Below are 25270 nucleotides of genomic sequence, written 5' to 3'. Positions count from 1 at the left end.
GAGGCTACTCCTATGTATTTATAGCCAACAAATAGGTGCTAAGATACATGTTTGTTTGAAATAGTGTATATTCGCTAGAATTAAAATGTTAGTCTTAAATAACGGAAAACGGAAAATGAATTCGGTCCAAAAAATTATTAATCAATCATATCAATTGACAAAAGCCGAGTCGAGCGAGCAAGCTAGTGACGACGACATGAAGCACCACTTCTTCTCAACTCTTTAAGAGCTAGAAGATGTGCTTCTCTATATAAGCACAAAGATTTTCTTTCTATTTTTCGACGAAGGACAAAGTGCATTAGTAAAGAAAACACTTCAAACTTTTTGTTTCCCTCTAAATCTTTTCCCTCCATTTTTCATTCACACATCTTATCTAATTAGATAAAAAAATCAAAAATTCCCCACATGAACGGGGAATGGCTATTTGAAAATATGCATGCATGAAAAAACTGTGTGATTTACAAGTAAGGATTAATCGCATCTGGATAAGTAGGTTTCCCTTTGAACTTTCCATAGTAAACTTATGACGGATATACTCGGTCAAGGGATATATTTGATATCTTTGAACCGTCGAACTTTGGTGTATACCTAGACAGCCACAAGTCACACAATTAATCCTTTAACCGCCTTTGGTTCTCATTGTTGTGTTCGTTTCAAGCATGAACACCGCTTGGTTCACAAGTGCGTAGAGAACTGGCCTGACAGAATTCTCCTTGAAGCGGCTTATATTTCACACTTATATAGGTGATTCCTAAATGTGTTATTCCATAGATACACTATTTGATATTAGAAATCATTAAAAAGGTCTTAACGTTTTTATCGTACTGAACATTGTCTCATCACGAGAATAGACCAAAGTTTTATTTGACAATGTTGAACCACTACTAATGACTTTGTTTGATCTCCTTGAACCTAAATCTTGGAATCTCCAGTATTCTAGGTAGAGTTACCGCCACAGTGACTTGTCCTCGGCCATTGTCCGATTCCCTTTGATGATTTATTAACAGCCTCTCTATTTAGGCCTTTTGTAAATGGATCCAACACATTATCTTTTGACTTTACGTAGTCAATTGTGATAATTTTACTAGAGAGTAGTTGTCTAACAGTATTATGTATTCTTCGTATGTGACGAGATTGTTTATCATATATAATGCTTCTAGCCCTTCCTATTGTCACTTCACTATCTCAATGTATGCATATATGAGCCATTGGTTTTGGCCAAAATGAAATATCTTCCAAGAAATTTTGGAGCTATTCAGCTTCTTCTCCAGCCTTATCTAAGGCTATAAACTCAGACTCCATTGTAGAGCGAGTAATGCATGTCTGTTTGGATGATTTTTCAAGAAACTGCTCATTCACCAATGGTAAAAACATATCCACTTGTGGACTTTGTTTCTGATGATTCAGTAATCTAATTTGCATCACTATATCCTTCAATTACCGCAGGATACTTACTGTAGTGCAAAGCATAATCTTGGATATGTATTAGATAGATAAGCAAATCTTCTAGCTCTTGAAGAGTTGAGAAGAAGTGGTGCCTCGTGCCGTCGTCGCTCGCTCGGCTTCGGCTTCGGCTTCGGATTCAGATTTAGTCAATTGATATGATTGATTGATAATTTTTTGGACCAAATTAATTTCCCATTTCAGTTATTTAATTTCTTTTCTTATACTTTTCGCGGAATTTTTAATTTAAAATTTGCGGTTCCCAACGGTCAAATTCGCGAATAACAGAATTTTAATTCTGGCGAACATATACCATTTTAAAAGAGCAGGTATCTTGGCACCTATTGAAACCCAAATCGTTGGCCTCATTTTTCAATACTAAAAATCTGCATACTCTCCCTCCTCTCTTCTGCATTCCTGTACTGTTTTTTCAAAGCAAAATATAAGCATAAGTGTGGTTTACTGTCGTTTTATTAAGTTCGATGAAATTCTGTAATTTTTATTACCGGTATTACAGAATAGTTATTCCGTTCTATTCTGGGAGGGATTAAGGCAACAGTGAGCGGATTAAATTCCCTAAGGAAACATAGTTTTTTGTTGGGCTCGAAACTTTTATTTATTTTGTTTATATTCTATTTCTGCTTTTGTTTTGGTTTAATTTTTGTAGAAATTATTTTCAAATACATGTTGATAACAAGCTTACGGAATTTAATTTTATATTTTGTGTTCATCTTTCTTTCTACTTTGGGAGAATAAAATCCTAGCAATTTTCTACTTCCCTTTTGGAGATTAAAATCTTCGAATTTTTCTACTCCAGTTTGAGATTAAGTGTTTGTGACTTTCTACTCAATCCGAGATTAAAATCCTTTTCATTTTCTACTTGGTTGTTTGTATTCGGTTTGAAGATATAAAAACTTCATCGACTTACTAATTCTGGTTGTGTCAATTTTTTTTACAAAAAAATAACAATAAGTACGGAATAACATAATGGTTTTGTTGGGACTACTACTGCTGCAATGACTATTGAGTCTTCAAGTTTCACAATGCCTGCACGGGTGATGGCACCGACAAAAAAGCCCGAAAAGTTTTTCGGCGTAGACTTTAAGTGTTGGCAGCAGAAAATATTCTTCTACATGACCACACTTAGTTTGCAGGGCTTTATTAGCAAGGACGTTCCAGTTTTGGGAGAAGAAACTCCTGAAAATGAGCGATTTCTGGTCACAGAAGCATGAAAGTACTTCTTATGCAAAAATTATATTTTAAGTTTCTTGGAAGATGGCTTGTAAAATGTTTATATTGTCATGAAAACATCAAAAAAGTTGTGGAATTCTCTTGAAAAAAAAGTACAAGACTGAAGATGATGGACTTAAGAAGTTTGTGGTCGACAAATTTCTGGATTTCAAAATGGTTGACGGAAAATCTGTCATAACGCAAGTCCAAGAATTGCAAGTTATTGTTCATGACCTCCTTGCTGAAGGTATAAACCGAGGTAATATTTTTATTCAAGATATTGATTATTTTACTAATTATAAATTTATTATTAAAGGTATGGTCATAAATGAAGTGTTTCAAGTTGTTGCATTTATTGAAAAGTTGTCTCGGCTATGGAAGGACTTTAAGAATTACTTAAAACATAAGCGCAATGAGATGATTCTTGAAGACCTTATGGTTCGTCTACGGATTGAAGAGGACAACAAGGCTACTGAAAAGAAGCTCCGTGGTAACTTAACAATAATGGGAGAAAATATTGTTGAGGAAGCGTCTACCAGCAACAAAAAGAGAAAGAAACTGTCTGGTCCAAAGAATTACCCTAGCAAGATGAAGTTCAAAGGTAATTGCCACAACTGTGGAAAGGTTGGACATAAGGTTGTGGAATGTTGTGAACCGAAGAAGGACAAGAAGAAGAGTCAAGCAAATATGGTTGGAAAGAATGATGAAATGGATGACTTATGAGTCATGCTATCTGAATGCATCTTGGTAGGAAATCACAAGGAGTGGTGGATTGATTCTGGAGCCACTCGCTATGTTTGTGCTAAAAAGGAGTTATTTGCCTCTTATGTTCCCGCAGGGCCCGACGAGGCTATCGTTATGGGAAACTCCACAACAACAAACATTGAAGGAGTTGGAAGATATCTTAAGATGACTTCGGGCAAAGTTGTGACTCTAAACAATGTTCTCTATGTTCTTGAAATTCACAAGAATTTGGTTTCTATTGGACTTCTTATCAAGAATGGATTGAAGTGTGTGTTTCTTTCTGAAAAAGTTGTAATAAGTAAGAATGATGTGTATGTAGGAAAATGTTACTTAACTGAGGGCATTTTCAAGTTAAATATAATAGTTATTGATTTCAATAAAGTTTAAGTTTCTTCTTACTTACTTGAGTTAAATAATTTATGGCATGTACGTTTATGTCACGTCAACTTCAAAACTATACAAAAATGGTTAACTTGGAAGTATTGCCTAAATATGAATACGATAATTTGAAGTGTCAAATATGTGTGGAATCTAAGTATGTTAAACATCCTTATAAATCAGTTGAAAGGAATTCAAATCCTTTAGACTTAATTCACACAGATATTTGTGACATGAAGTCAATATCATCTCGCAGTGGGAAAATGTATTTCATAACTTTTATTGAAGACAATACTAGATGTTGTTATATTTACTTATTTAAATTAAAGATGAACAATTGAGGCATTCAAACAATATAAAAATAAAGTTGAAACACAACTAAATAAAAGGCAAAATATATAAAGAGAGACCTAAAGTTGGCCCTAGATATCTATCTCATACTCTAACTTACTATGCACTTTATGTTTGGTTTTATTGTATCAAAGTAAACACACATCTCTGACATGGCAACTCGAGTGAGATACAAATGCTGGGCAGAACGTTAGGTGAAATTTTTCTTGATTGTAACAGTTAAAAAACTACAAAATTACTATTATACCCTTAATAAATTTCTTTTATATTTATCCCAATTCTCAAATTCCTAAACCTAAATCCCCATTCTTCCCCGACTCTTTCCTACTTTTATCTTCCCGCTTTCTCTATTACGAAGCATTATCAAAAATGGAAAGCACCTTGTATTATCATTGTGGTAAAAGGGCAGAATTGATGATTTCGTGGTCATAATATAACCTAGGTCGTAGGTATCTTGGATGCCAATATGGTCGAGTAAGTAATTTTTAGAGTTATTTTTTGTGCCTATTTTGTTCCTTCAAAATTGGTTGGCCAAGACTCCATTTTTATGGACTTTTCTTACTATTTTATAGGAAGGGTGTAAGTATTTTAAGGGGTTTGAAGATGAATTTTCTGAACAAGATAGGATTGTAATTTGGGAATTTTTGAAGAGGATCAAAAAATACGACGAAGAAAAGGAAAAGATGAGGAGAAAGTACAAAATGTTGCTGGTCATTGTGATACTCGTTTGGATTGTTAGAGAGTTTCTTATGTAATATTTGCTATGTATATTGAAATTTAGTTGGTTGAAGGAGGTCTTTTGTGTATTGGCAGTTATGTAAAACAGTAGCTCATTTGAATGCTGTAATGTAAGAAACTTAGATGAATACAAGTTGAACCACTTTTGGACTAATATTTTAGCTAAATTTTGACATGACAATGTTCTCTCCAACCGCAGCTACAAGACACAAATACAAACTGTACAATAAGCTCTACCAAGACAAATACAATCTGTAGAATAAACTACAAATTTCATTGCTCAAACCAAGGCAATAGTCACAAAATAAAATGCCAAACATACATCTGAAACATTGCTTTAATAGCAAATAACTAAAACTGTAGTTTTAGATTCATGAAAACCAAATTAGACAAAACACTTGAACAAACTACATAAAGTGAAAACTTCTCTAATGAGTCTTTTTCTTCTTCATTTGCATCTCTTTTTGTTGTTGAAGTTGGTTTCTAGTAATAGCAGTTTTTCTCTTTCATTTCAATCTAGGTAGCTTGAATCCAAGATCAATATTGGTAGGTATGCATTCTTTAATTGTCTCCCACTAGAGATGACTCTTTCACTTAGTGTTTCGGGCTGTAAATTTAGAGTGATATCTATTAGGAAATCTGTTAATAACTTATGTGTTATCGTATAGAAATGTGAAAGAGCTTACATTAAGAACTAGTCTCCATATTGTGTGTCTATTGAAATGCCGAATCCCAGTTCTCTTGTTTTTTTTTTCGACAGCAGCAGAAATAGATTTACAGCTTGTTTGGATGGTTGTTCCCCGTTATATCATATTGTATTGTTATCCCAAAACAACGTTTGTTTTGATTGTTTCATTAAAATTGGTTGTATTGTATTTGGTTGTATTGTATTGTTAAATCCATTGTTCCGGAACAATGAAAAGTCCCATTTTTTGAAACAACCGATTTGGTGTGGTGGGATTGTTTCCTATTTTTCTTTCCAATTATGCCCTAACTTATTACTCCATAATTCTATTTTACCCTTTAACTTTTTTTCTATTTTAACTCTAAATCTCCAACCTATAACCTACTTTATTTGTTTCCAAAACTTCTGCCGCCAACATTATAGGTATTTTGCCGCCTTCTGTTTGATTTTTCTCCTAATTTGCTTTTAACTCAATTCTAATTAGTTGTGTTCCTTTGTTTTACCTTCTTCTGTCCGCTTTTTTCTGCTTTCTTAAGGTGTTTGCCTTCTTCTGTTTTGTTTTTTTAAAATTATTTTTATGCATAATTTTTGATAAATTTAATATTTAAACAATTGAGGGTATTTTAGTAAACTTATCAGTTACAATACAGTACGATACAGTCAAACCAAACAGCAAAATATTATTTAACAATAACAAACAATACAATCTATCCAAACATTGTATTCATAAAACGATACAATACAATACGATACGATACAATACATTATAAAACAATAAGGAACAATGATCCAAACAGAGTGTTAGTAGCAACATGAAGAGAATCAGTAGTAGCAAATCCAACAGGTGTACTGGCTGATGTACTTGTTGAATCAGAATCATCCCCCTTCCCCTTCCTCTACCAATTCCCCTTCCCTTTCCTCTGCCAACTCCTATTTCTAGTCCTCTCCCTCTCCCAGTAAAAATATTATTTCTAACTCTTGTAGTATCTTGACACAAAGAAGAAGGAACACTGAAATGTTGGGTACTAGATTGTCTCGTTAGCATTGCTTCGGTAGTTGTACTAGATTGTTGAGTAGCAGGTTAACTGTTTGGTATTGCTTCAGTCGTTGTTGTTTGTGGTCTTTCATGAGGCTATAAGTAACAAAACAAAGGTTAGAAGACAAAGGCTAACAAGTAAGTAGATCAATGAAAATAACAAAGCACACACCCCTATTTGCACCTTTTTTTTGTTGTGGCCAACTTAGTGGTAGTTAGAACATGTCATCTTGGCTCCTTTCTTTGATGTTTTTCCCCATTTCTTTTTTCTTGGTTCATCTTTTTCCTTTCTCCTACATCTCTTGGGTCTATCAGGCATTGGTTTAACTTCAAATAGCTCGACTGGTGGGTTATTTGATTCAGGCCACATCTTCATATTGGGTATTGGTTGAATGAAATACTTGTAAGCATTCAAGTATGTATCTTTTCTATACCAATGCTCAACATAATCTTTTCGATCTTCCCCAATATGAAATAATGCACAAACTACATGGGCACAAGGGATACCCCTCAACAGCCATAGTTTCCAACTACATGTTTTCCTAACCATGTCAACAATGAACCTATATTCTCCTTCCTCAATTTCAAAGTCAGTATCAGCATTCCTCATCACTTTTAATCTTATACCAACTTATTTGTTTTCTTCTAAAGCTAATCTTGCCATGGGTGAAATGTCATTGATCCAAGTTTCAGCAAATTTGATCATATCCCCATGTCTATTCATTATCTTATGTCTAATATCTTCAAGCATACTAATGATTGTATTATGCTTAGGACCCACAATCCAAGAGTTAAATATCTCACACATATTATTTTCAACAATATCACACCTAACAGTTTCACTAAAATAAGCCCTACACCAGTACTCTTTGTTATAACTAAGTGGGGATTCACAAATGTTATGCCCAAGTTTATCCAAGTGTTCAAATTCTTCTTTCAATTTTATCTCAAAACTAGCCTTGGCACATTTCCATAAAGCTTTTCTTCTTGCTCCACCTCTCCATATTTTTTGCCAGTTTGCCCAAATATGTCTTGCACACATCCTCCTTTCAGCATTAGAAAGTAATTCTTGAACAACTGGAACAAGAGCCTTATATACATAAAAAGAGGAAACATAATGAAATAAGAAACAGAAATGAACTAAGCAACAATAAAGAATTAAGCAACAGAAAAGAAAGTAGTATAGTACCTTTTTCATGCCAGACATTACTGTTAATCCATCTCCCAGACCAAGCTCCAAATCTTGAATGAGATGACTTAAGAACCAACTCCAAGAATGTTTAGTTTCTTGGTCAATAACTGCCCATGCTATTGGGTACATTTGCTGATACTCATTCTTTCCTATAGCAACTAATTGTTTCTTGCAGCTTATACACTCTAATATCAGGTGAGAGATTATTCTGTCCTTGAACTACTTCTTAGAAATATATTTAGTTGAGCATAACTTGTTCTTGTTTTTTTGTATTACATTTATGGACTGGATAGTATTTTTTTCACGATGAAATCTCCTGAATCTTTATCAATAGTAGCATACAGTTCCCAATTACACAACTTTCCTTTACATTTTACCCTTACTCTATGTGGTTCATTAGGTCTTAGAGTTAATTGAACTTTCTCCTGAATAGCATACTCAGCTACAACTTGTCTAAAGCTTTACATATTTTTAAATAGCATACCTAATTCAAATAAAGCATACTTGGCAGAATCATCATACCTTAGCCTTTTGCTTCTTCTTTTGGAACGTAAATCAACACATGATTGTGCAAGAACATCTAAATATTCACTACTGTCTTCACTAGCATCATCTGATGAGTCAATGAAGTCTTCATTACCACCCAACTTTCCAACAAATATGTCTTTCTTGTTAAGCCTTAGATCCTCAAATCCATTAACTACCCCAGCTTCCCCAAGCTCCACTTCTTGAATGACATTGACTTTTCTATGTTTTTTGGTCTTTCTTTCACTTATCTTTTCTTTTCTAGCAGTCTCTCTAAAAGCACTCAATTCTTCATCAATTTTACTATCATCTTCATCAGGAATATTATTTAAGTTATCTTCTTCAAAGTCTACATTATCACTACTATCTTCATCTTTAAGAGCTTGTTCTACTTCCCCTTCAACCCCAACTGCCTCATTTAAGGTCACATTTATAGCACCCTCAATCTGTGTTGCCCTAGAATTAACCATACTTTCTATATTAATTGTTTCTTGGTCCATGTCACCAACCAGTGGACCTACAACACTGCCAGCAGGGACCCCTTCTTTCACCATGACACGTTTCACATACAAGTCAATAATGGACCCAGTATGCGAGTCTTTAATAATATATAGTTGGTTGTCAATTTCCAATGCAACATATTGAATATTGGTAGGGTCTTTGACATAAACGCCTTCAACTTTATCATACCCAATATCCTTAGTGTAACATTTCATCTCGGTCAGAGAGAAATGGTCTTTATCTATAGTAAAGACAACCCTTTCCAACTCCCCAACATATTGTCCTTCAGTAACCCTACCCCGTAGTGAAAAACAACAATAATAGAGCCACAAATTTGAACAAACTCTGAAAAAGACAAGAAATAAAGGTCAAGATTCCCTATCCTTTAACAGACGAAAAAGCCAAAACATTTTTCCCTTTAGCCGAGTACAGTAACAGAGTAAAACTTTTCCAACTTAAATAACAAAAAATCCATTTACAAACGCATGAAAAAGAGATAACAAATAGTAGAAATGCTAATACCTCTTAATAAAATTTCTTCTGTTATTTGTCTTCAAGCCCACTCCGATCGATATCGATATCGATATCTTCCCCACCGATGACTAACGACAGATGACCGAAGCAAAATTAAAGGCAAAGAATGGATAAGGTTCTAGTTTTTAAGTTTTATCGAAGATATTGAACGATTACCCACACCATTGAAGAGATTGATGAAGATCGATTTGAGGAGATTTGGGAATTAGGGTTTTTAGTAAAAAGAAATTTACTGAAATGAAAACCCCCGCTTAATTTGTCCTCTTTTGAATTGTTTTAATTTTCTTTTTCTTTTTTCGTTTTAATTTGTCGCTGGAAGGTTTAACCACGTGTAGTCTACGTGTTGAATTCTGATTTGTTCACTTAACCACGTAGGAGCGACTGTATGTCACGCACTATACCTTCCACAGACTGTGTGTTTACTTGACACAATAAAACCAAACATAAAGTGTGTATATGGTCAACTTTAGGTGTGAGATAGATATATGGGGCCAACTTTAGGTGTCTTTTTATGTATTTTTTTGCCTAAATAAAAAAATCAAATGATAAGAAGGGGTGGTGAATATGAATCTCATTTTGAAGAAATATGTTTGGAATATGATATTATTTACCAAACAACTGTCTCTTACCCACTACAATCTAATAAAATTGCGGAAAGAAATAATAGAACATTATAGGAGATGATGAATGTCTTGTTGACAAGTTCTTATTTACCCCAGAACTTGTGGGGGGGAAGCTATTCTTACGGCTAACCAAATACTCAATCGAGTTCTCTATAGTAAAATGCAATCCATTCTATATGAAAAATGAAAAGGTAGGAAACCTAATTTAAAATATTTTTAAGTGTGGGGCTATTTAGCTAAAGTGCAAGTTCCTAAACCCAAAAGGATAAAGATTTGACCGAAAACCGTTGATTGCATTTTCATAGGATATGCAAGAAATAGTAAGACATATCATTTTCTCGTTCATAAATCAGAAAATCCCGATATTCATATTAATATGATAATTGAATCCGATAATGCTGAACTCTTTGAAAATATTTATTCATATAAAAATGAATGCAAGTCGTTTAATGAAAAATCTAAGCGACCTCGAGAATAAGCAAATAAAAGTACGTTTAATGAGGAAAATCCAAGACATAGTAAACGTCAAAGAATAACTACTTCCTTTGGACAAGATTTTCTGACATTTTTATTGGAAAAAGAGCCTCAAACGTTTAAAGAAGCAATATCTTCCTCGGAAGTACAATATTGGAAGGAGGCAATCAATAGTGAGATAGACTCCATATTAAGTAATCATACTTGGGAATTGGTTGATCTTCCTCCAGGAAATAAACCTTTGGGTTCTATGTGAATTTTCAAAAGGAAAATGAAAGTTGATGGTATTATTGACAAATATAAAGCAAGATTAGTTGTTAAAGGGTTAAAACAACGAGAAGGTCTTGATTATTTTGATACATAATGGCCGGTAATGAGGATTACATCTATTCGGGTGCTAATAGCATTAGCCGCCGTGTATGGTCTTGAAATCCATCAGATGGATGTGAAGACAACCTTCTTAAATGGTGATTTGGATGAAGAAATTTATATGGAACAATCTGAAGGTTTCGTGGCTTTCGGAAAAGAAAAGAAGGTGTGCCGACTAGTTAAGTCACTTTACGGATTGGAACAAGCACCCAAACAATTGCATGCGAAATTTGACCAAACAATATTGGCAAATGGATTTAAGATTAATGAGTGTGATAAATGTGTTTACATTAAAAACACTCCAAATCATATAGTCATTGTATGTTTATATGTTGATGATATGTTAATAATGAGCAAAGATATTGCGGATATAAATGCTACTAAGTGTATGCTTGCTAGCAAGTTTGATATCAGAGACTTAGGAGTTGCTGAAAATCCATAGGACTCCTCAAGGACTGACATTGTCTCAATCTCATTACTTTAAAATGGTACTTGAAACATTCGAGTATTTAGATTTCAAAGTCGCAAAGAACCCGATTGATGTAAATGTGGCTCTTACAAAAAAAACCTAGGTCAAAGCAGATCTCAATTGAATTATAGTCGTCTATTGAAAAGTTTAATATACATAATGAATTGTACACGTCCTGATATCGCTTGTGCAGTAAGTAGGCTGAGTCGTTACATAAGTAATCCCGACCAAACTCATTGGATGTCAATGACACGAGTTTTGGGATTCGGATTCGTACCGAATTTGGCCGTCGGGAACTGCGAATTTTAAATTAAAAATTCCGCAGAAAAATAGTAGAAATGAAATTAAATAACGAAAAACGAAAAATGAATTTGGTCCAAAAATTTATCAATCAATCATCCGAAGCCGAAGCATAGCCGAGCGAGCGATAACGACGACGGTGCGACACCACTTCTTCTCAACTCTTTAAGAGCTAGAAGATGTGCTTTTCTATATAAGCGCAAAGATTATTTTTTTTCTATTTTATGATGAGGGATAAAGTGCATTAGTAAAGGAAACACTTTAACTTTTCGTTTTCCTCCAAATCTTTTCCCTCCATTTCTCATTCAAACCTCTTATCTAATTAGATTAAAAAAACAACAACAATTATTACTGTTAAATATACAAGATATTTGCCTATACGTACCAATGATACTGCCCACTACTGTTATATCATATTTCACTTAAAAATATCAGCAAACATTATGAGTTTACATATTATATTTATAAATTAGTTATAAAAAATATGATGCATATTTGTTATACGGAAATTTATCAAGCCTAAATTTGGTTATACGATATGCTGATATTATGCTTTTCAAATCATTTATTTTCTAGTTTTATGCTTTTCAGTTCATTTAGTTCTTATGCATTTCAATTTATTTATTTTCTATTATGATATTAGAAATATAATATTTTGAATCCATACGAGGGAGTTAAACTTATATTGTTTTAGCAAAAATAACAAAATGAAAAAAAAACGTTGCAGGGCAGGGCGGGCTGGGTCTTTGCAAAGCAGGACGGGGAGGGTTGAAAATAGAAAAAACTGTTATGCGGAGTGGGTTAAAATTTACGGGTTAAGCACCAACCCGCACTGCACCCGCTCCATAGCCGTTTCGATCGGCACATTATGCAAGAATTTCATGTCGCCGATCTCTTAGGCAATCTGTATTTAACTGGGACTTAACGCCGTCAGCTCGTTCCATTAACTTTTCACGATTTGCTCTAGGCCTTAACGCCCGTTAGTTCACTCCGTTAATTTTAAACGGAAAGTCATCTTAGATACAAAATAGAGCCCACAAAATACCAGCAAATAAGGAAGAATTCTTCATTTAGAAGTTAGAATATTCACGGATTACTAACATATAGAGAATACAAGGACCATAGTCAAAATATGGTGGTTTGAGAATAGAGTAGAGGGATGTGTTACTCTCTGGAATACTCTGCTGTAAAAAACACATTGTTCGACCGGAAGCAGCAAGAAGCTTCTCAAGATTATCAAGTGTATGTGACTTCTTTTCTGACTTTTCACGTTCCTGCTAGAAGGTGTTAAATGTATCATGCATAGCTCTACATCATATAAAGCCACCTTTACATCCTTTCCTTACTGCACTGCTTCCTTCATACCACTGGCCACTAACAGTATAACAAGGCGCAAGGACCAACAGTTAGAAGATGGCTTTGGCTCGTTTAGCTTTAAAGAATGTACAGCAGAGGACGATGGCCTCAAGCCCCTCGACCACCTTCTCTAGGACTGTTGACAATCTACAGAAACTGAGATGGAGTTCTGACCTTGTAAATCGTTTCTCCACAGCTGGTGATGGTGAAGATAAAACAGAGAAACGTGAAGTAGCAGTCTCTGAAGGTGGCAAGAAGTCCAAGCTCTTTCCTAGGAGACGCGGTCGCGGCAGTCTCGGGAGACGCCGCAATCCTGACTTTGCACCTGCTATTTGGGGTACGATCGACATCCTTACGCCCCTTTTTCAATTCCACTTTTTATTGAAATTGATAATATGCTCACTTTGTTTAATGTTACAGATGTTTTACCTTTTGGACTTGGAAATGCATTGATTCAAGCTTCGGAGAACATCAACAGGCTGTTTGAGAATCTGAACGTGAGTCCCTCACAACTTATGGGTAGATATAAAAAGGACGACAAGAGCTACAAAATCAAGTATGATGTGCCAGGTCTCGGGAAAGAGGACGTGAAAATCACAGTGGAAGATGGGATACTGAGGATAAAGGGAGAGCACAAGGAAGAGCAAGAGGAAGGTTCAGATGATGAGTTCTGGTCTTCAACAAGCTATGGATACTACGACAACAGCATTGTGCTTCCTGAAGATGCCAAAGTTGATGAGATCAAGGCTGAGATGAAAGATGGTGTCTTGACCCTCACTATTCCTAGAACTGAGAAGCCTAAGAAAGACGTTAAAGAAATTCGAGTCTTGTGAGCTCCAAAATGTTATTCAGTGCTGTAATAATCCCAGCCCGATCTAGTTTTCGTTTTTCAGTCCAGATGGAAATAAATCTGTACTACTAGTAACTACGAACTCTGTTTTCTGTTCTTAATTTCGCTATTCGAATAAAAGAGTGCTATGCGTGTGTGTTCTGACACTATGTCTTCATCAAGAGGATTGTTGCAGTGCTATTTTCTTTTAAAAATCCAAGACTAATTTGTTGAGCCGAATTAAAATACATAAAAATAGATAAACTTTTTTAAAAGATCATAAACATTTTGTGAATCTAATTAACTGTCTGCATTTTGTGATCTCCAACTCTGTTTCTTGGCTTTGCCACTTGGAGTATAAATTATTAAAGCTGCGCAGACATTGTTATTATTGTCCCGATGTCAAACGCCTTAAGTTCTGAACAGGAACCAAACAGCTGTCTTTTGCGTTCTCAGTACGTTACGCTACAAACGCTTGAACCATGTTATTAATTTGTTAACTTTTGTTAATAGTCTATCTTGCTTTCAACTTTCGTTAACTGCTCCGTTTGTTTTGCCCTCTGACGACTTAAAAAAGATAGTCGCGGTTAGATTACATTCTCGATTATATCTTTTAAGGAAGTGATGTTACAGTACTACTGTGGACCCAAAAAAAAGAAAAAGAAAAACAGAAGTTGATTACTGATACGAGAGGAGAAATGTACTATTAGCTTTTTAAGCATGAGATGAGTTGTAACTTCAACTAAGAAAGGAATAGAGCGACCAGAGAGAAGAACAGAGTGTCCTGCCTTTATACTCAGTTGCAGTTAGCTGAAGATATAAGAGATCTATGTAATGTCTTACCGATTGCTAGTAACCAAAACTATTCATGGAGGACTCGAATCTAAGCGGACAAGTATTACAACTTACTGTTGAGAGATGTAGACCCCACCTATTTAACTAAACTACAGTTAGTAGAGTAGTTAGTTTTATACTATACTATAGTGAGTAGTTGAGTTAGTTACAACTAACAAGTGTATAAGTAGTAATTTAATCTTAGCTCAATGTAACAGTGTATATTTTTTCTCAGCATAATGACGTAATTGATTGCTTCTGCTTCTTCTTATTTCTTCTTCTTCTCATATCTCTTCTCCTGTAACCGCCATAGTTGAAGCTTCTTGACATGGTATCAGAGCACGGTTAAACGAGTGTTAGCTCAGCTGCGACGGATTTAATTGAGTCAATTTCCTAAGTAGATCTGATCAATTGAGCCAATTCTCAATCTGGATCTCACTCCTCGCAAGCTAGGGTTTGGAGATTTGTTCGATTGAGCCTCAATTGACAGTCAATAGCTGCATTTCTATTCAATCTCAGAATTCTCAGATATTTTCCTTCAATGTCTGCAACAATGCTGGCCAATGAAGAAGTTGCTGATAATCAGACTATCGCACATTCAGTTGATAAAGTCGATCATCATCATCCTCTGTATATCCATCCATCTGATACACAAGGTTCTGTCCTCATCTCCATTCAGCTACAAGGTTCTGAAAACTACTCTATTTGGAGTAGATCTTTGAAAATTGTGTTGCATAGTAAAAAAAAAGGTTTTGTCTTAGGCACATGCAAAAAAGTAACTATGATGTTAGCCTTCATGATCTATGGGATAGGTGTAATGCAATAGTGTTGGCATGGATTATGAATACTGTAGCACCAAATTTGATTAGCACTGTCACCTATGCTTCTGATGCTTATACTGTTTGGGAAGACCTAAGGGAACGATTTGACAAAGTAAATGCATCTAGAGATGCTTATCTACGTAAAGAAATTGCTACTTTAACACAAGGAGTGTCCTCTGTGTCTGTGTATTTCTCTCGCTTGAGAGAACTGTGGGATGAGTATGAAACACTTACTCCACCACCTTTATGTGGTTGTCCTGAATCAAAGAAACAAGTAGAACACTATCAGCTTCAAAAGCTTTATCAGTTTCTGACAGGTCTCAATGACTCCTATGAGAATGCAAAAAATTAGGTGCTTATGACTAGACCATTACCCAATCTACACGAAACTTATGCCATGATAATCAATATAGAAAGTCAAAGGATTACTGGAAAAGGTATGAATAGTGCTAATGATAACAATGAAGCTACTGCAATGATGAGTAATAGAGCTCATAATAGTGGTCATAATGGAGTATATAATAATTCTAGAGGTTAAACCAACACAAGCTACTCTGGAGGTTACAAACCTAAGAATTTCTTCAACAAGTCAACAGTTCAATGTGGCTATTGTAAGTGTAAAGGTCATACAAAGGAAAATTATTTCAAGATTCATGGATATCCTAGTGATTTCAAGAATAAGAGAAGAGGAGGAACTTTTAATGCTTAAGCAAAAAATGTGAACAACAATCTGAATCATATGGAGAACATTATGGAAATTTGCCTTCAGAGACACAAGGCAATCAACTGAGCTATCTTGCTCCAGCTCAGTTCTTTACTCCAGAGCAATATCAGCAAATTCTATAGATGATGAACAAGGGCAAAGATATTGAACCTATTGCTAACTTAGCTACTACAGGGACAATGGGTATACTACATGCTTTTATGTCTACTTTGGTGGATCATAATTGGATAGTAGACACGTGAGCATCTAATCACATGGTGCATAGACTAATTCTGTTGGACTCTTATGAAGAAGTATCAGAGAAGGATAAAAATGAAGTCCAATTGCCTATTGGAGAACAAGCTTCTATTACACACACTGGAATCTGTTCTTTCTTCAGAAATAAGAAAATTCAGAATATACTTCACCTTCCAGATTTCAAGTATAACTTACTTTCAGTGTCTAAGATTACAAAAGAGCTAAGGTGTTTGGTGGCATTCTTTCCTAACTTTTGTGTCTTTTAGGAACTCTTCAATGGGAAGGTACTGGGGATTGGTAGAGAAGAACTTGGACTCTACATCCTCAAGGTTGCAGACAGACAAACTCCTGATCATCATATATCACCAAGTGTAAATACCATTGTTAGTACAAATAAGACTGGTAGTCAGAATAATACAAGTTCATGTAATGATTCCTCTTTGTAGCATAGAAGATTAGGACATGCTCCTCTAAAAGTACTGCAGAAATTACATAATCTTCAAGGTTTTCTTAGAACTGAATATCAACATTGTACTGTATGTCCTATTGCAAACCAATCAAGGCTACATTTTCCTCTTAGAACCTCTTGCTCTACTTCTATGTTTGATCTTGTTCATGCAAATGTTTGGGGTCCATATAGATTACTAACTCATGATGGCACGAGATATTTTTTAACCTTGGTGGATGATTTCTCTAAATATATCTGGATATTTCTTTTAACTACTAAGGCAGACACAATTGTAGTTTTAAAAAACTTCCTTACAATGGTGTCAAATCAGTTTAAAACTATAGTCAAGTGCCTCAAAACTGACAATGGCACTGAATTTATGAATGATCAAGTCCAGCATATGTTGTAAAGTCTGGAAATTTCTCATCAGAGTTCTTGTGTCTATACACCCCAACAAATGGGGTGGGGGAGAGAAGGCATAGAACTATATTAGATATGTCTAGAGCTCTCAGGTTTCAGGCCTTTATACCCCTGAGATTTTGGGGTGAGTGTGTGTCTACAACAGTATATCTACTGAATAGATTACCCACTGGTCTTCTTCAAGTTAAGTCTCCTTTTGAAGCACTATTTCAGAAGATACCTTCTCTACAACATCTTAGAGTATTTGGCAGTTATGTTATGCCACAAAAGTGCAGAAAGGGGATAAGCTCAGTATTAGGGCAGTTCCAGCAGTTCACATGGGATATTCATTTTCTAAAAAGGGCTATATTCTCTATGATTTACATTCCAAGGGCTTCTTTGTTAGTAAAGATATTGTTTTACAAGAAGACATATTTCCCTTTAAACACATTCAACTTGGAAATTCTCCCTTGTTTCCTATACTAGAGTTCACAAATGCATCAATTGAAAAGAGTGCTAGTCACCCTACAAGTTTACCTACTTCTGATGCCAACATCAGTCTTCTTCTTCTAGTTCTATCTATGATGACAATTCTGAACCAACCTCTCTTATTCCTCCTCATGCACCCTCAGTCTCTCATGAAGGTCTCAGAAGATCCTCTAGGCCTTCGAAACCTCCTATATGGCTAACTGATTATATCATTCAGCCTATAAAATCCACTTGTCCCTATCCTGTATCACAACATGTCTCTTACAGTTAACTCTCTCCAGAGTACATGGCTTCTCTTGCTGCATATTCAGTTATTGTTGAACCCAGCACATTCAAAGAAGCAAGTGTCGATCCTAAGTGGGTTGAAGCTATGCAGGCTGAGATTTCAGCATTACAAGACAATAACACCTGGTCCTTGGTTGATCTGCCTTAAGGGAAGGTTCCTATATGGTGTAAATGGATTTTCAAGGTTAAGTACAAGTCTAATGGTGAGGTGGAAAGATATAAGGCTAGACTAGTAGTCAAAGACTACAGTCAACAAGAAGGCCTGGACTATATAGAGACATTCTCCCTTGTGGCCAAGATGGTCACAGTAAGGGCTATGGTTGCACTAGCTGCTGCATCTGGTTGGTACATTTTCCAAATGGATATTCATAATGCATTCTTGCAGAGGAGGTCTATATGCAAGTTCCTGATGGCTTTTCAAGCCAGGGGAGACTCAAAAGGTTTATAAACTACATAAGTTTTAGTATGGTTTGAAGCAAGCACCTAGGTAGTGGAATCTTAAGCTAACAGAGGCACTCCTAGACATGGATTTTACTCAAAGCCACTATGACTATTCGCTCTTCACCAAAAGAATAGGAGCTAATCTTGTAGTCATCCTAGTCTATGTGGATGATTTGTTGGTAACTGGTAGCAACTTACTTCTTATTCAGCAAGTTAGAAAAGATTTGCACGAGAAGTTTAAAATAAAGGATCTAGGGGAGCTAAAGTATTTTCTTGGCATTGAGTTCTCAAGGTCTCAAAAGGGCATCTTAATGTGTCAAAGAAAATATGCCCTAGAATTGGTGTCTGAGCTTGGTTAGCAGGAGGAAACCAGCCTATATACCTCTTGAGTTCAATCAAAAACTTACCTCTGTTGAGTTTGATCAAATAGTGAAAAACAGTGACTTTGAAGATGTGCAACTTGAAGAGAAGGGAAATTATCAAAGACTAGTTGAGAGGCTCTTGTACCTAATAATGACAAAACCAGATATAGCCTTTGTTGTTCAGGTACTCAGTCAGTATGTGCATGCACCTAAGACCTCTCACATGGAAGCTGCTAAGAGAGAAGTGAGATATATCAAGTCTACTCCTGGACTTGGTCTGTTCATGCGAATAGGAAGGTGTAACAACCTAATAGCCTATTGTGATTGAGATTGGGGAGCTTTTGTTGAGTTTAGGAGGTCAGTCACAGGGTATGTGGTTAAATTTGGGGATGCACTGATTTCTTGGAAGTCAAAGAAATAAGGGACAGTATCCAGAAGCTCAATTGAAGCAGAGTTCAGAAGCATGGCAACTACAGTAGCCGAAATTGTGTGGTTGGTTAGACTCTTCAAAGAGTTAGGAGTGGACATTGCTCTGCCTGTGCCACTAAACTGTGACAGCAAGGCAGCAATCCAAATTGTTGCACATCCTATTTTTCATGAACGAACTAAACACATAGATATTGACTGTCATTTTGTAAAGGAAAAACTAGTACAAAGGCTTATTCAAACTCAGCATGTGGGTACAACAGAACAATTAGCAGATGTGCTGACGAAGGCATTGTGCAAACCACAGCATGACTACTTACTAAGCAAGCTGGGAATGAAGAATGTATTTCATCCCTCAGCTTGAGGGGGAATGTTGAGAGATGTAGATCCCACCTATTTAACTAAACTACAGTTAGTAGAGTAGTTAGTTTTATACTATACTATAGTGAGTAGTTGGGTTAGTTTGTATAAATAGTAGCTTTAGTCTTAGCTCAATACAACAATGTATATTTTTTCTCAGCATAATGAAGTAAGTGATTGCTTCTACTTCTTCTCATTTCTTCTTCTTCTCGTATCTTTTCTCTTGTAACCGCCATAGCTGAAGCTTCTTGACACTTACATTTTATATGACATTATTACTTAGAGAGTTAAGACTCATTTTATGTGCCATTATACTGGTTTTTTCCCATTAATGAAAAAAAGAAAAAAGAATCATAGGTCGAAATCAAACCGAGTAGTGAACAATTCAACCCTAATAAAAAAAAAAGAGCCTCATTATCGTTGTGGAAAACACTGCAGATTTTTGTTGTGCAGTGTAATCTGGATATATAGAGGCTTTTCAATCATTTTTTTTGGGATTCTCCTTCTCTATTATGGCATCTGGTCCTTGGATCTTTCATCGCGTCAAACTGAAAGCAAGTTTCTTTTGCAGTGAAGTGTCATTTGGGCTATTTAGTCATCCAACCATTCAACCGATAACCTTTTCCAGAGAAAGCTAATAAGTGAGGATCTTCCTTTGGTCTGCATGTCTGTATTGTCATGTATGTGTAACAGTCATAACTCATAACGGTACTAAAAGCCCTTAAACATTGCCAACTTTTCACATTTATTTTCTTTTCCTTTTAGATTAAGTTAGATACTCATGTAATTAATAAGATTATTTAACATTTATTGTCGGTTACTACTATTAAATAGTGTCGGAAAGTAATATAGGCCTTATTCAAGACAAAGGGGTGTAAATATCTCTGAGAAATATATACAGGAGAATACTAGTGTTGAATTCGTTTTGATGTTAAAAACTATAAATAACTATATGAATCTATATTATATTAAAAGGAGAGTAGTGAAGCATGAGGTTAAGCCAAGTGACAAGTTAAAAAAAAGTCACTTGACAATTTTAAGACAACATTAAAAATTTGAATTATAAATAGAAACATAATTAAAGGAAGTAGTAGTTCAATAAGAATTGTTTTTTTTTTATAATTATGATACAAGTCTCTATTAGTAGTATAATTTAGTTAACATTTTTTTGTATAATTATGGTAAGGATGAATTTTAATTAATTGATCAAGCTTTGTAACGGACCTTATTTTGGTACAATATACATCACTGTAGGTATCTTTAATTAAAATTTTATGTATAATTCAGTTATGGTAGGTATCCTTTTCTGTGAAAAAATCAATTAAATTTTCGTTTTGTATCTTACACATCAATTTTAAGTTGAAATAATAATTCTTTATTTAGTACAAGCTTTGTATCTAACATTATTTGGGTGCAATATACATTACTATAGGTATCTTTAATTAAACTTTTGTATATAATTCAGTTATGGTAGGTATCCTTTTTTGAGAAAAAATCAATAAAGTTTTTATTTTGTATCTTACACATTAATTTTAAGTTGAAATAATAATTTTTTTAAATAGTAAAAACTTTGTATCTGACCTTATTTGTGAACAATATACATTACTATAGGTATTTTTAATTAAATTTTATGTATAATTCAGTTATGGTAGGAAAAATAATTAAATAGTTATATATATAATTAAATAGTATATATATATATATATATATATATATATATATATATATATATATTATATTATATTAAAAGGAGAGTAGTGAAGCATGAGGTTAAGCCAAGTGACAAGCTAAAAAAAGCCACTTGGCAATTTTAAGACAACATTAAAAATTTGAATTATATATGAAAACATAATTAATGAAAGTAGTAGTTCAATAAGAATTATTTTTTAATTATGATACAAATCTCTATTAGTAGTATAATTTAGTTAACATTTTTTTAAATAATTATAGTAAGGACGAATTTTAATTAATTGATCAAGCTTTGTAACTGACCTTATTTTGGTACAATATACATTACTGTAGGTATCTTTAATTAAAATTTTATGTATAATTCAGTTATGGTAGGTATCCTTTTCTGAGAAAGAAGTAATTAAATTTTCGTTTTGTATCTTACACATCAATTTTAAGTTGAAATAATAATTCTTTATTGAGTACAAGCTTTGTATCTAACATTATTTGGGTGCAATATACATTACTATAGGTATCTTTAATTAAAATTTTGTGTATAATTCAGTTATGGTAGGTATCCTTTTTTGAGAAAAAATCAATTAAGTTTTTATTTTGTATCTTACACATTAATTTTAAGTTGAAATAATAATTTTTTATTTAGTACAAACTTTGTATCTGACCTTATTTGTGAACAATATACATTACTATAGGTATCTTTAATTAAATTTTGTGTATAATTCAGTTATGGTAGGAAAAATAATTAAATAGTTATATATATATATATATAATGAGGTTATATTAATGTTGAAAATTCGGACAAATAAATATTTCTTAAAATAATAGTGAAAATATTGATGCAACAATTAGAATTTTTTACGATTAATATTTGAATTGAGTATTACTAGGTTAAGTTTGAAAGTATAAGATGATTTTTGAAAATGTGGTCCAATGGATAAAATAGAAGAATAAGATATATTTGAATTTGAGATGGGACTTTTTTTTTAATATGATAAGAAAAATCATATTTAAGAATATGAGCAATAGAGTTAAAGTTACTATTGAAATAATTTTTATTTACTATTTGTATTATATTAAAATGAATGTGATAAAAATGGATATTAAGTTCAAGTAAACTAATAAAAAGAACATGAAAATGTTAATAATATTAAGTATTGAATATCCAATAGCAAAATAAGAAACAAATAGAGAAAAAAATCAAAAATTCTATCATAAAGAACAAAGAAGGATAAAACTTATTTAAATTTGATATAAAAAAGTTTTTTTAAGTATGATAAAAAAGGTCATGATGTGGATAAGGCCACATAACTGAAGTTTAATAGATTAAAAAAATTAAAAAAATTAAAAAATTAATAAATTAGAGATAATGCGAGGTTATTTATACTAAGAATTAGTTTAAAAAATAAAATAAAGTAAATATATAGTGCTTAAAAATATTATTAATAAATTTAAATAATTTAATAATTTTGAGTATTAATTTTAAATAAAATAAATATTTATTTCAAGATTAAAAAATCATACATCAATTTATATAATAATATTAAAGAATATAAATAGATTATGATATTAAATAAAGAGACATGTTAATGAAAGCCATATAAGAAAATAAAATACTATATATTAGGAAACTTAATAGAAATAATAAAAAATTTAAAAATATTTAATATTAGAAATAGAAGGGAAAGACGATTTGAACTTGATATTAGATTAAAATTATGGTGAAAACGCTCAAACTATGGATAAGACTACAAAATTAAAGTTTTACTCGATAAAAAACTAAATATTAGATAACAAATTAAAACTAAGGAAATACAAAATAAATATCTCATATGGGTAATTTTATAAATGAAAATTAAAGTCTAATTTGTATCCTAACTTTAAAAGAGAAAGAACATTTAATTATACGTGATTCAAAAATCAATTATAAGAAAATTCAATAGATTTAAAATATAATAATAAAAAACGTATCTATTAATATTTTAAACTAATCCAAAGTAATAACTTAAAATAAAATGTGATATTATATATTTTGTTTATTGGTAAAATATTATTGTAAAAAAACTAATTAAAATTCATAGTAGGAAAAGGATGTATAAAGAGGAAAATAGAGATGTTGTGAGAATATTTATACTTGGAATTAATTAAGTATAAGTATATTAAATAATTAAATAATACTCAAAGATATTATTGAAAGATTTAAATGAAAAAAGAGTTCCAAGTAAGAGGATAAAAGTACAAAAATAAATTAAATTTTAGGAATAAATGTTTTTTGTATTTATATATGTTTATCAAAAGGGTAATAAGCAAGATATCAAGTCAATTGGTAAGCTAATAAAAGATCACATGAATATAACATTATTAAGTTTTAAATTTTAAGGTAATTTCAATAACTCAAATTATAATTTGTTATTTGTGTCCGCGCATCGCGCGGGTACTAATACTAGTTATATTAAAAGGAGAGTAGTGAAGCATGAGGTTAAGCCAAGTGGCAAGCTAAAAAAAGCCACATGGCAACTTTAAGACAATATTAAAAATTTGAATTAAAAATGAAAACATAATTAATGGAAGTAGTAGTTCAATAAGAATTATTTTTTAATTATGATACAAATCTCTATTAGTAGTATAATTTAGTTAATATTTTTTTGTATAATTATGGTAGGGACGAAATAAATTATGGTAGGGACGAATTTTAATTAATTGATCAAGCTTTATAACTGACCTTATTTTGGTACAATATACATTACTGTAGGTATCTTTAATTAAAATTTTATGCATAATTCAGTTATGGTAGGTATCCTTTTTTGAGAAAGAATCAATTAAATTTTCGTTTTGTATCTTACACATTAATTTTAAGTTGAAATACTAATTCTTTATTTAGTACAAACTTTGTATCTGACCTTATTTGGGTGCAATATACATTACTGCAAGTATCTTTAATTAAAATGTTGTGTATAATTCAGTTATGGTAGGTATCCTTTTTTGAGAAAGAATTAATTAAATTTTTATTTTGTATCTTACACATTAATTTTAAGTTGGAATAATAATTTTTTATTTAGTACAAGCTTTGTATCTGACCTTATTTGTGAACAATATACATTACTATAGGTATCTTTAATTAAATTTTGTGTGTAATTCAATTATGGTAGGAACAATATATATATAATGAGGTTATATTAATGTTGACAATACGGACAATAAATATTTTATACATAAATAAATATTTCTTAAAATAATAGTGAAAATATTTTTGCAACAATTAGAGTTTTTACGATTAATATTTGAGTTGAAATTGCTAGGTTAAGTTTGAAAGTATAAGATGATTTTTGGAAATGTGGTCCAATGGAGAAAATAGAAGAATAAGATATACATTTGAATTTGAGATGGGACTTTTTTTTAATATGATAAGAAAATTCATACTATTTAAGAATATGAGCAATAGAGTCAAAGTTACTATTGAAATAATTTTTATTTATTATTTGTATTATATTAAAATGAATGTGATAAAAGTGGATATTAAATTCAAGTAAACTAATAAAAGTATATGACAACGTTAATAATATTAAGTATTGAATATACAATAGCAAAATGAGAAACAAATAGAGAAAAGAATTAAAATTTCTATCATAAAGAACAAAAAAGGATAAAACTTATTTAAATTTAATATAAAAAAGTTTTTTTAAGTATGATAAAAAATGGCCATGATGTGGATAAGGCCGCATAATTGAAGTTTAATACATTAAAAATTTTTAAAAAATCAAAATATTAATAAATTAGAGATAATGTAAGGTTATTTATACTAAGAATTAGTTTAAAAAATAAAATAAAGTAAATATATAATGCTTAAAAATATTATTAATAAATTTAAACAATTTGATAATTTTGGGTATTAATTTTAAATAAAAGAAATATTTATTTCAAGATTAAAAATCATGCATCTATTTATATAATAATATTAAAGGATATAAAGAGGCATGCTAATGA

General features: G+C 32.6%; 4 protein-coding genes and 1 long non-coding RNA gene across 5 annotated transcripts; 3 read left to right on the top strand and 2 right to left on the bottom strand.

Annotated features, from left to right (window-relative positions):
* Window positions 1-4455: 4455 nt before the first annotated feature.
* LOC104235036 (uncharacterized) lies at window positions 4456-5038 on the top strand. The gene is made up of 2 exons (XR_713109.2): window positions 4456-4620; window positions 4719-5038. It is a non-coding gene; the product is annotated as an uncharacterized lncRNA (long non-coding RNA).
* Window positions 5039-6277: 1239 nt separating this feature from the next.
* On the bottom strand, window positions 6278-9594 carry LOC104235037 (uncharacterized). Its single transcript, XM_070171467.1, has 4 exons — window positions 9346-9594; window positions 7795-9168; window positions 6790-7695; window positions 6278-6701 (listed from the first exon to the last, which is right to left on the bottom strand). The coding sequence occupies exon 2, from the start codon at window positions 9036-9038 to the stop codon at window positions 8259-8261; it is 780 nt and encodes a 259-aa protein (XP_070027568.1). The 5' UTR covers window positions 9039-9168; window positions 9346-9594; the 3' UTR covers window positions 6278-6701; window positions 6790-7695; window positions 7795-8258.
* Window positions 6811-7215, bottom strand: LOC138888669 (uncharacterized). Its single transcript, XM_070170574.1, has one exon. It carries the CDS (start codon window positions 7213-7215, stop codon window positions 6811-6813), a length of 405 nt encoding a protein of 134 aa, XP_070026675.1.
* A 3102-nt stretch (window positions 9595-12696) lies between the features above and the next one.
* LOC104235038 (26.5 kDa heat shock protein, mitochondrial) lies at window positions 12697-13944 on the top strand. The gene is made up of 3 exons (XM_070168668.1): window positions 12697-12834; window positions 12974-13285; window positions 13369-13944. Exons 2-3 carry the CDS (start codon window positions 13006-13008, stop codon window positions 13779-13781), a joined length of 693 nt encoding a protein of 230 aa, XP_070024769.1. The 5' UTR covers window positions 12697-12834; window positions 12974-13005; the 3' UTR covers window positions 13782-13944.
* Window positions 13945-18015: 4071 nt separating this feature from the next.
* Window positions 18016-18462, top strand: LOC138888668 (uncharacterized mitochondrial protein AtMg00820-like). Its single transcript, XM_070170573.1, has 2 exons — window positions 18016-18147; window positions 18199-18462. Exons 1-2 carry the CDS (start codon window positions 18016-18018, stop codon window positions 18460-18462), a joined length of 396 nt encoding a protein of 131 aa, XP_070026674.1.
* Window positions 18463-25270: the final 6808 nt, after the last annotated feature.

The sequence above is a fragment of the Nicotiana sylvestris genome, chromosome 3, assembly GCF_000393655.2.
Source record: "Nicotiana sylvestris chromosome 3, ASM39365v2, whole genome shotgun sequence".
Classification (NCBI taxonomy): domain Eukaryota; kingdom Viridiplantae; phylum Streptophyta; class Magnoliopsida; order Solanales; family Solanaceae; genus Nicotiana; species Nicotiana sylvestris.
This window is presented reverse-complemented; position numbering and strand designations above follow the sequence as displayed.